The sequence below is a fragment of the Dendrobates tinctorius genome, unplaced genomic scaffold (genome assembly GCF_039654945.1).
Source record: "Dendrobates tinctorius isolate UK_male_01 unplaced genomic scaffold, ASM3965494v1 ptg000003l, whole genome shotgun sequence".
In the NCBI taxonomy this organism is placed as follows: Eukaryota; Metazoa; Chordata; class Amphibia; order Anura; family Dendrobatidae; genus Dendrobates; species Dendrobates tinctorius.
Genome location: NW_027361671.1, coordinates 19,983,875 through 19,996,432, shown reverse-complemented (window position 1 = coordinate 19,996,432; position 12,558 = coordinate 19,983,875). Strand labels below are relative to the sequence as shown.

The window sequence follows — 12,558 nt, the reverse complement described above, 5'->3', positions numbered from 1 at the left end:
ATGAGAGATGATGAAGGCCACTTTGGCTCGGTCAGTGGAATTCTGCTGGGGCAGCAGTTCAAACTGGAGACGGCACTGATTTAAAAAACCTCGACATAACTTGGCGTCCCCGCTATATTGGGGTGGTTTGGCCAACCGCGGAGGAGGATGGGAACTAGCGGCTGGGGGAGCAGATGCGGCCGAGTGCAGAGCGAGCAACCGCCCGTCCAGCGAGGCCATGTAGCTGAGGATATGCGACTGGGTGTCACGCTGCTGCGCCAATTCCTGTTGCAAGCCAGCCAACTGGGCGGCGTTTCCAGGGTCAGAGGACTGGAGAGCGGACAGGCGTGAGTCCATAGTTTTCATTAAGGACATCATGGGCATCTGATTCTCCCGAAGGAAAACTAACTCCTTCTGCGCTGCCGAGGCTCCAGCAGGGTCCATGGCCTGATTGTGCTGTTACGGTGTTGAGAGAAAAATAATGAAGCACCTGAAAGTGGACCCTCTGGGTCACGACTCCAGAGCCCCCGAAGGCGAGTGCCCAGGTGAGGACCACCCCCTATACGAGGAGTGTTAGGGACAGGCCTCCGGGGGATAGAGCCGCAACTGCCGGAAGCAAAGGGACGACTGAGGCAATAGGAAGAAGGCACTGACGTGGACGACAGGCAGGCCACTGGGCAAGGCAGGGACCCAGTGGGGTACAGGACCGGAGAGCCGGAGGAGCACAGGACAGGAGGCTGTAACGGTAGAGAAGCACAAGATGTAGCACCGCAGATAACCGAGACGAGAGGGGGACAGCAGGAGGCAGGACAGAGGAGGGAAAGCCCTAGGGAGACTGGGAGGGCAGAGTACAGAGAGACAGACCGAGAACCAGCAGGCAGTGGAACAGGCAGAACCAAGGCGCTAGCAAGCACGGACAGAGGACGAGAAAGGGCCTGAGGACGCAGAGAGCACTGCAGCAGACAGCGTCACCGCATAAGACAATCAGGCGTCTTACCTGAGCAGGCACCGGGCATAAGTAGCGGTGGGCGCCGCCATGTTGGGGGCGGGGCCAGCGTGTCACCTTACCCAGGGGGCCGCGCACTGTGTGCTCATGCCCGACGCCGAGGGAGACGGAGGCCGGGCGTGGAAAGGCGCCGAGAGGCAGGAGCGCGCCGGGCAGAGCGCGCAGAGAGGTAATTAGGAGGAGCAGGGGCCGGTGCCATGACAGAGTCATGGGGAAAGCAAAAGAATTGTCAACGGATCTACGGGATACGTAGTTGAACTGTATAAAACAGGAAAGGGATACAAAAAGATATACAAGGAATTGATAATGCCAGTCAGTAGCGTTCAAACTGTGATTAACAACTGGAAAAATCAGGGGCTCTGTAAAAATAAAACCATGGTCAGGTAGACCAACAAAAATTTCGCCCACAACTGCAAGGAAAATTGTTCAGAATGCAAAGAAAAACTCATAAATAATATTAGCTGAAATACTGGACTCTCTGAAAATTAGCGGTGTGGCTGTTTCAAGATCCACAATAAGGAGGCACTTGAACAAAAATGGGCTGCATGGTCTGGTCGCCAGAAGTAGCAATTACTGTCCAAATGCCACAAAGTATCTAGCCTACAATATGCAAAACAGCATAGAGACAAGCCTCAAAACTTCTGAAAAATGTATTTTGGTGTGATGACACCAAAATTGAACTTTCTGGCCACAACCATAAATGTTACATTTGGAGAGAGGTCAACAAGGCCTATGATGAAAGGAACACCATTCCTGCTGTAAAGCATGGAGGTGGATCGCTGATGCTTTGGGGATGTGTGAGCTACAAAGGCACAGGAAACTCAGTCAAAGTTGAAGGAAATATGAATGCAGTATATTATCAGAAAATACTGGAGGCAAATTTGCAATCATCAGCCCGGAAGCTGTGCATGGGTCGTACGGTCCAACATGACAACAATCCAAAACACAAGGCCAAGTCGACTTGTCACTGTCTACAGCAGAACAAAGTGAAGGTTCTGGAGCGGCAATCTCAGTCTCCAGACCTCAATATCATTGAGCCACTCTGGGGAGATCTCAAGCACGCAGTTCATGCTAGACAGCCCAGGAATTTACAGGAACTGAAGGCTTTTTTCCAAGAAGAGTGGGCAGCTTTACCATCCAAGAAAATAAAGAACCTCATCCACAACTACCACAAAAGACATTAAACAGTAGTTTGACAATAAAAGGCTTCACCCAACCACTAACCATGAGTGGAGAAAAAATTTTGGCTTTATCATTCCTATTCTCTGAAAAAAGGCCAAGAAAACAAAATTTCTGCAGGGCTATGTAAACTTTTGAGTACAACTGTAGATCACAAGACTGATAACGCAGCAAAAACACTCACTCCTGTGATAAAACAATGAAGTGTGTTACCTAAGGGTACCGTTACACCTAGCGACTCACCAGCGATCCCGACCAGCGATATGACGCTGTCAGGATCGCTGGTGAATCGCTGGGTGGTCGCTAGTGAGCTGCCACTCAGGCAGATCTCACCAGCGACTTTGCTGGGGACGGGGATCGCTACTTACCTGTCAGACGCGGCGATCCTGTGTCCTCCCGCCCGGCTCCACGCGTCGCTCGTCGTCACAGCAGGAAGCGCCGCAGGAAGCTGACGACGAGATACAGTCCAGCAGCTTCTCGCGCGATCAGCGATAATCAGCGGGGGAGCCGGTCGGAGGTAAGTATCACATGCAGCGATATCGCTAGTAATATCGCTGCAACGTCACAAAATCGGTGACTTTACAGCGATATTGCTAGCGATATCGCAGTGTGTAACGGGGGCTTAAGGCAGTGAAATGTGTTATCTCAGAAAACAGCAGCTACTGTATATACTCCCTTATCATAATTGACTTCTGCATCCCACCAGACAATGAACTGTGGTATGTGCGAACTGGAGCAGCGCTGCATGGTCAGACACATCTACTAAACAGTATAACAGAGTAATATTTATAAGATTATCTCAGCACAGGAACATTTTTTAACACATTGAATTGTGAAACTTATTATTATTCTAAGAGTTATTGATTAAAATGCATTTTGTTCATGGGACAACCCATTTAATAACTTCACAACCTTTGACATAAACTTACCTCAAAGGTCGTGTCATTGCCTTTGATGTGGGCTCACACGCTGAGCTTGCATCTTTCCTGGCACATGACAACTGATTTAATCAGCCGCCATGTGCCTCTAAAGGGGGTTTTACACATAGCGATATCGCTAGCAATATCGCTAAAACGTCACTGATTTTGTGACGTTATAGCGATATTGCTAGCGATATCGCTATGTGTGATACTTACCTCCGACCGCTCCCCCGCTGTCCATCGCTGATCGCGCGAGATCGAGCAGCTCCATTTCTCGTCGTCTGCTTCCTGCTGGGCTTCCTGCTGTGTGAGACGAGCGACGCTGGATGCGGGCGGGAGGACGTCTGGATCGCTGTGTGTGAAAGGTAAGTATCGTGCGCTGCGTTGCTGCTGCATCGCTGTGAGATCTTTCTGTATGAAAGCTTACTAGCGATCATTTAGCGATGCACCAGCGATCCTGACCGGGTCGGATCGCTCGTCGGATCGCTGGTGCATCGCTAAATGTAAAAGGGCTTTAACAGCCACACTTGGACAGGAGCTCCACCCGCGGCTGTTATCCAGTTAAAGCCTGCTGTCAATCATTGCTGGTAGCACAACGCTGCAGCCGCCCAACAGCACCCCTGTCACACAATCACAAGGCGCCAATGGGTTGCCATGACAGTCGGAGGTCCGGAGGACACTTGTGGCCAACGTTCATAGGAGACTGTGATTTTTGCTATACATAATATGGAATATAATATGGAAGTTTACAGTATACTGAACACATACCACTCCTGATGCTGGAAATATATCACTAACACTGCCATTGGCAAACCATTCCACCACAACTCGGCCATAGGTTCCATAAAGACGCTCAATGCTAAAGCTGATGAGATTGTCCTGCTCCATCTCCTCTGCTTGCTTCATTAATGAGCTCTAAAAATGACACATATATGTATGGAGTATAAATTACTGGCTTCATATTCAGTGTGTCATTGTAATAATATCATTAGAAAGGCAAATAAAATAACATTATCACCTGAGAAAAGGCAATAACTCCATGGGCATAGTCATTGGTAGGAATGATTATAGTGACAAAGGAATGTAAACCGATCTCTGCTCCTCCTTTCGGACTTTTCAGCCTTACTCTGAAAGTTTCATCCTCTTCTGGGATTGAATCATCTAGAATATTAACTGCGAATATGGCTTCACTCTGACCAGGCTCAAACTTCAACTCACCTGAACTAGCCAAAAGGTAAAAACAGCACAATATTAATACAACCAAACCCAATGGACTTCACAAGCAAAAGAAAGAGTCATTGCTAATAAGTATTCTTCCAAAAATAAAAGGTTTAAGCATAATGCAGGTGATCTAAATGCAACAGCACAGACAACAGGTGGGATCAACAATCTACTTCTGCTTTATTCACTTAAAGGGGTTAAATACCGCTGTGGGGCGGTACAGTGGCTCAGTGGTTAGCACTGCAGCGCTGGGGTCCTGGGTTCAAATCCCACCAAGGACAGCATCTGCAAGGAGCTTGTATGTTCTCCCCGTGTTTGCATAGGTTTCCTCTGGGTACTCCAGTTTCTTCCCACATTCCAGAGACATACTGATAGGGAATTTTAGATTGTGAGCCCCATCGGGGACAGTGATGATAATGACTGTAAAGCGCTGTGGAATTAATGGCGCTATATAAAGGAGTAAAATAAATAAATAAATGCGGGAAAGATCACTATCACAGATAAATTGCAAAAGAACAAAATTCACAGAATCATTCACAATACATTACAAGCGATATGTCATTGAGATCAGTTCGTGGTCTACAGTCCAACCTTGGTCTAACTGGGAAGGGGACAAATGCTGTATTTGGTGGGAACAGACTATAGTGGACAAAGTCTAATAACGTTTTGTGAGCTGCTTTAGCGTGAGCCAGGCCCTGTCTCATCTGCAGTCTCCTCCATGCCCACACCCAGTGCCGTGAATTTGTGCTGAAAGCAACGGCCCTGTCCCTCCGATCACCAGCCATGTCCTCCGATCACCAGCCTAGGTGAGAGTCTCTGGTCGCGTATTCTGTCAGGCACCTCCAGTACTTGATCACTGACAGGCGACTCCTCGATCTGGTTAAGTGGGGGGCTGGTCCTCGACTCTTGACTGGCAGCGTCTGGGTTCCGGGTCTTGACTGGCGTTGCTCTGGTCTTCGATACTTGACCAAAGTAGTCTGGATTCCAGGCATCAACTGGGGTCGTCCGCATCTCGCTCACTGGCTCACGATGTCCCGAATATCCCGCTCTCCAAGCATGTTCCAGTAACTCGGCTGTGGGGTCGCTCGGATCTGGTTTGGCTCTAGTTACGGCCTTCCACTGGAGCAGAGGACAGATCTTCCTCACAACTCAGGCCTTCTCCGGCATGTGACCGCTCCTGGACTTTTCTGTGGTGATGGTGGCTGTAAGCCTGCCTCACAGGCACACAAACTGCCCTGGTGCAGGCTGTGGCGCCAACTGCTCTTCTTAGCCTGACTAGGGCTTTTATATTCAGGAAGTTCTTCCTGTGTGTCATTTGATCAAGTTCTGCAGACAAATTCACTCCCACTGCAAATCTTCCAGCACAATTTGCATGCTGCTAACACAATTCTTTCTCTTTTCAAATTGCACTTTCAGTTTGGTCCAGCAGATGGCAGTGTTCACTTACACTTACTTAGTCTCTCTTGTCCATCTCTCTACATAAGGTCGGGTTGTACTCCACTTCAACCAAAATAATTATGCAAATTCATTATAGCCATACGCAATATAGACAGGGACGTGCACACGGTAGAATACTCAGTATAAAAGCAAGTTTCTTTCTAATATACAGGTACACTATATTCATGAAATTGTAAGACAGTATCTAAATCCCATTACTGAGTGACTAAATCGTCCCATTCTTTCTATGTTTTAATTTTTAGGTTTTACCATAAGATATCTAGAATTTACCTGGGAATGAAATCAGATTGATTAGACACTGAGATTAGCTCAAAGATCTGTGTGCTGACATCTCCGGCCGAGACTATGATGGTTTTGGATACATTTAGTGAGATGACTGTAGATGAGATCAACTGTTTAGATGCTGGAGCCAGCAGCAATGGAGAAAACTGTCCTCTTTCCGAGCTCAAGCGATACAATTCTGATACATTTCCACCAGCTATTAAAAAGTGGGCTTGAAAAAAGAAGCAAAAAAATATGAATTTACATGTTCCATCTTTATGCGCTAGATTTCACAATCTGTGTCCTATGATTTGCATGTCACGGAAGAACCCACTTATTAGAGGGAATCTATCAGTAAGATCAACGCCCCTAAACATCAAACATGGACATGCAGATCTTTGAAAAGTAAATCCACAGCTTTACATTTTCTATAAGTTGCTGCATTCCTGAGTAACTGGCATTTTCATTCATACGAGAATAAGTGATTACATTCTCGGGGTGTGACAGAGGACTTACAGTAAATGCATTGGATTTACATTGCAAAGACCCATATACTCATTTAGGGGGATGGGTACGTTGCTCACACCCCTTGAGAAACATTTATGCAATGTTGTACAGTGTAATGTGTAATATATACTGTGAGATACTTAATGTCACGTGATGTTAAGTATAATGGCCACAAGATGACAATAACATGGTTATAGTCTGCCCAGCAACAGACAGTGAGTCGGGTAAAATAGTCCAGAGATTAGCTCAGAGAGGGAGGGGCTGTGCAGCAGGATCAGAAAAAACTTTCTGGTAGTTAGCCATAAAGAACCCAGAGTGTGCAGAGTAAAGGCCTCTAGTGCCAGCACTGCTGCATGCAGTGGGTGTCCCTGTGGCAAGAGAGGAAATACCGGAGCAGATAGTAAGAGCCTGCAAAAGAAGATATAGCAGAGAAGAGTAGTGTTTAGTTCATCCGATGGGACAAGCGATGTTCAGATAAGACAGAGGCTCTCTTGTGGAACCTCAAACGTGATTTACTACACCACGTGCCCTTGTCCCAAGATATATGTGAGTCTTACAACAAGAGAACTCAGGATTCGGGTGCGTGAGCATGTGCGGGATATTGGCGCGGCCAAGACAGTGTCAGATATTGGGGATCTAAAGACTCTTCCCCGACACTTCAGGCTATGCCATAATAGTGATGCTACCCTACTGGAGATTAGAGCGATTGATGTTTTACACATGGGGATTAGGGGTGATGATAATAAAAAAACTTTATCACAGATGGAAGTTAAATGGATTGTCCAACTGGACACCATGACCCCTAATGGACTCAATGAAACATTGAGTTTCGCCCCATTTCTGTAACTTCAGTGGACTTTATAACTGTATACTGATATGATTATCTGATCCTTCTATTGCGGGATAAGTGCCTTTGTGCATTTCTCTGACAATTTACTCTCCCTCTAGAGTGTATCCTCTTTTGGATGCACGGGAACATTTATATATTATGATTATTCTCTCCTGCTGTTGTTCCTCCTCATGTCCATATCACACTGTTTTTATTGTTTTTCTTTTTCTTTTTAATTTTCGCACTAATTTGTATTGTTGGTCAATTATTTTTATTTAGTGACCTTGAGGACTCCACATCTCCTTTGGACCCTTGCCCTGTATTTGCACCCACGTGGAACTAGATCCAATAACCATCTTGATGTTGAAGACCACCGCTATATATATATACACATGGAGTTCTTTATTGTTGTCATATGTAATGTGTGTATAAGAATAAGGTTTTCTTTTATGGCCATAGTTTTTGTGTGTATTTGGAGCACCATTTATGCCAATTTTGGGGATTTTTTGCAGTGCCTGTGTATCTGGTAATTATAATGGCCATGATAATAGGTATCTCCTATTATGTGATTTTGATGACCTTATGTCTTCAATAGGCTCACATATTGCTATTTTACTAAATCTATTTGATATGTGGGAAAACTTTTTTGTTCTCCATGTATGTGTATATGACTATACGGCTATAATATTTATACAGATTTGGATCATTGTTCATGTTATTCTCGGGGATCTTTGAATATGAATATGTGACAAGATTGCGATTATACCATTGTACATTAATTGCACAGGTATTATAGCCATTCATATTAGGTTTATATACCATTGATTGTGGGATATGTTATTGATCCATGACTGTGATCCTTGCATATATCTGAGTACTAGCTGCACTAATTCTGGTTTTTTTTTCATAAAAATAGGCGATATAATCATAATTATATTGTGGGGTATTGGTTGATCCTTTTGGGCAACCCCTTAGAGCCATATCATACTATGCCCATATATCACTATTTTATCGCTGGTTTAATATGTGAGAAATCTCTATCACTTCTTGTACATATACTGCCATCTTATGTCTGTCTTACATGGCGGTGTAATTATATGTTTTTTATATTTATCTAGACCCCATAGGAAATCGAACCACAGGGAGCTGTGCGCATCGCTCTGTGGGGGCACTGCGCCGCTGACAGATGGGTGTCGCTATGCTACATACGAAGGCCTGTGTCTTTTCTGACTGGCATCTATCCTTAGCATGACGCCTGTTCTGTGCAACGGCGCTGGCCGACCTCAGCGCGCATGCGCCTGATGATGCTCTGCTGATTGGCCGATTCCGGTCACGTGACCACGGTCATAGGGTATTTCAAGGTCCTGTGGAGGTATGGATACCATCTGTTATGATTGAGTCATCGTAGGAGGCAAAAACAGGAATGCTAGCTAAGTCCAGAAAACCAGAGAAGTTGGCAACTATCAGATTGCAGACCCCTGAACCTATCAACACAACTAGCAGTAGCCGTGGGGGGTTCCTACGATGACCTAGACCCCTCGATCACAGCCGGAGAGATACATAGGCCTAAAGAAGGAAAGGGGAAAATCTAACTGCCCCAGAGCAGACCCCAAAGCAATAGGCAGCCCCCCACATATAATGACGGTGAAGCAAGATGAAAACACTTACACAGACAGGCTGAGCAAAGACGGGGCCCAAAAACTACCTAGATAGGAACGGATAGGAAGGCTGCTGTCTGCAATCTGCCAAAACCCTATCAGAGACAAAAGCCAACAAGCTGATATAAAAATGGCCCTGAAGCAACTAAGCTTCAAAAACTAAATCAGCGCTCAGGTACTTTCAGAAGACAGAGCTAACGGAACACTGCACACTCCAGCAGGGAGTGGCAGAATCCAAAAAGCAAGAAAAACAAAAGCAAATCTTAAATGCAAAAATGCAAAACAGAAAACTTAGCTTTAGGAGAGCAGGAATCAGACTGGAGTCCAAGAGTCCACAGAGAAATCACCCGCAGGGCAGAAAGGGCGTAGGCTGCCTTAAATCCAGTCAGTGACTCCACTCAGCCAATCGTCTTCATTAGTCCCAGGTGCCTGATAATCAGGCTCACTACCTTCCTTCACTAGAATAGGGAGTTCACCAGGCCTCAGTGACGGAGGAGAGAATGAACTCACAACACCATCTCCTTGATAAAGTGGCCCTGTAGTACCACGAAACGTGCGTTGGGGTCACTGCCAGACGCTCCCCCTTGCCTTCCCTTTCCTGCATCCCTGGTAAGATTTCTGACCACACTTACTTTGTTTCTTGTGACAGCTGTCCGCGGGCATACCCATTTCTACTGCATCTTAGGACTGTATTACCTTACTATATCTCATTTTGAAACTGCAATTTGGGTCATTCATTTTTTGACAATACAATCAGTCCAGCTGTGCAGGATGACACCATATTTAAGGACCCTAATTGTGGACATGTTAGTAGCATCTTATACAGGAGGATACTGATTCCATCTGGGTTGGTGAGGGGTTGCTTTTTGGGTGTGTATTCATCTGTTTTATATTGACACCTCATCATGATCTTGAGCACTTTTTGTAATATATTTAATAAATTATGATGTTTTTGCAATCATCGTTTCTCTCCTTTCTTTCTCTGCTGGTTTATTGATTATTGGAGCAGATGTGGCTTTTGCCCAGGGTGAACAAATGGTTTTGGTATCATCCCTGAGCATTTCAGCTATTTAAATGGGATTTTTGCTATTAAGAGAAGAGTAGTGAGTAGCAGTCTGGAATCAGGACAGAGAGAGTGAGAGAGAGGATATAGGGTTGGGACAGGAAGCCCAGCAGGAAGGTACGGAGTCTTCATCAGAGAGATAATGGAACACAAAAGTAAAGGGAAGCAAAAGGAAGTGAATACGTATACCATTGTAGCTACTAAGCATCTACAGTAAAGAAAGTCAAGTGTCACCATAATAGGACACATCTTCTTCTACGGAGAAATCACAGAACGCGTTGCTACAGAATGGAGCCTATGACTCTTGTGGACTGGAAACTGAGAATAGCTGTGAGGGGCCATAGCGTAACACCTCGATACATGCAAACTCTGCAAAGGAAAAGGGACAGTAGCATTATACCTCGATCCGTGGGGAACCCACAAAGGAAAACGGAAGCTCCCAAGATAGTGTGCGGGGCTGTGCAAAGAGGAGAGGAAGTAAGCGGAGAAGATAGAGTGTTTTCAGGGAAGAAAGAGATGTGTGTGTTCATGTCACTTGTGGTTAAAGAAACGTCCTTGAAGGGAAATGCCTACTATCTGCTGTATACAGTATGTATCAAGTTATTCTTCAATAAAAAGCAGTTTAATTTTAAATGGTGGTCTCTTCTCATGAACTGGTTTACATCTGGTCCTGACAAACCAGTGTCATCGGTTACATGCGGCCTGCATGGGCATAGTGCTCCCACAGCACAAGTCCACACACCCTGCCAGGACCCCCACTTACATGTAACGTGAAGGGGCGTACAAGAAAAATACCTCGCCCATGGTCCCGTGCCACGTTGCACTCATATATGTGGTTTGGGGGCTTGATCTTACTGACAGATTCCCATTAAAGTTTTTTAGGCCAAAAGAGATACAGTCCATCCCTGTGTACCTCATCCTCTCTAATGGCTTTCTGCTTACCTTGGCTGCAAAGGTGACATCTTGTATACCCCAATGTGACAGCTGGAGCCAGCAGTTTCATGTTGTCAACCACTGAAGCTAGTGATTGGCTGCAGCTGTCACATGGGTTACACAGGATGTTACTCTTCCAGTCATGGCAAATAAAAGACCAATCGGGAAGATGGCAGAAATGTAACATCTGGGATGAAAGGATGACTATTAGTGATGAGTGAAGGTGCTCAGGTAACTACTTTTCCGAGCATACTTAGGTGTGATCTGAGCATCTGGGAGTGCTTATTCGAGTCCCTGAGGCTGCATGAGTTGCAGCTGTTGGACAGCCCAACACATGTGGGTATTACCTACCAAACAGCCAATCCCCACATGTATTCAGGCTGTCAAGTAGCTGCAAATCATGAAGCTGCGGGAACAGAAACTAAATCTCCGAGCAGTTAGAAATACTCGGAGACCACCCGAGCAAACTCGCACATCACTACTCCCAGGTATTTGGATAACAACCAAGCATGCTCGGATAATGTGTTATCTGGGCATGTTTGTCATCACTAATGACTATATTTTATTCACTTATTTTAGCTGTTTGCAGCTTTTTCATTAACTTGGACAAGCCAATTAACAGCTTTTAACTACATGATATGCATGGGTTACAATTCTTGTAAGGCTGGGATCACACATGCGAGAAACACGGCCGAGTCTCGCATGTTAATACCCCGCACTGCCGCCGCACGCTCCATCCAAGTGCCGGCGGCAGTGCCGGGTATTAACATGCGAGACTTGGCCGTGTTTCTCGCATGTGTGATCCCGGCCTAACTGTTATTTTGGGTTTATAATACAATCATAAACATCTGTGATTTTAAGAATTATGTAGCCAAAACTCTCTTTAACTTTTTGAGGAAACTTCATCATGTTCTTTGTAAGATCCAAACTACCGCAAAATTAGAGCTTCACAATTACATAATATCTTACCCAGCCCAGATGAAGGCATAAATGTATGAATCATGTGTGCAGCTTTGAATGGAATAACTTGTAATTTTTTCAATGCTGTCTGTCCTGATTCCCACAGGAAAATATGAATAAAATCTGCCGCTGTAAGAGAAAAAAATAGAATAAAAACTGAAAGGTGGTAATTTTATCTGACAATGTTCTTGTACCATTTTTAGCACTTGCCGCATCGTTCATCAGATTTGTACTTGTCAGAAAAGTTCGAAATGCAAATGATTTATTTAATCTCTGTCATCTACTACTTGACAATATGCTGATAATAAATACAAAAATGAACAGTATGACTCCAATGAGGTTTTTTTTTCTTTTAAATAGGTTTAAAATAAACTCACCTAAAATACATGCAGAAAAAGACATTTTCTAACCCCATTTTGACCGTTGACAGAAAAACTATGCCGGTCAGGTAATCCCACCAAGAACAACATCTGCTAGGAGTTTGTATGTTCTCCTCGTATTTGTGTGGGTTTCCTCCGGTATCTAGTTTCTTCCCACATTCCAAAGACATACTGACCGGGAATTTAGATTGTGAGCCCCAATGG

At 45.0% G+C, this 12,558-nt stretch overlaps 1 protein-coding gene across 1 annotated transcript in view; it reads right to left on the bottom strand.

The window, feature by feature from the left end:
- The window catches only part of ADGRV1 (adhesion G protein-coupled receptor V1), a 732,030-nt gene that overhangs the window by 427,993 nt on the left and 291,479 nt on the right, over positions 1–12,558 (bottom strand). Inside the window, exons 51-54 of the mRNA XM_073580638.1 lie at positions 11,984–12,093; positions 6,034–6,256; positions 4,103–4,307; positions 3,853–3,999 (exon numbers count right to left, since the gene is read on the bottom strand). Coding sequence (XP_073436739.1) covers positions 3,853–3,999; positions 4,103–4,307; positions 6,034–6,256; positions 11,984–12,093 — 685 coding nt within the window. The remainder of the gene's footprint in view (positions 1–3,852; positions 4,000–4,102; positions 4,308–6,033; positions 6,257–11,983; positions 12,094–12,558) is intronic.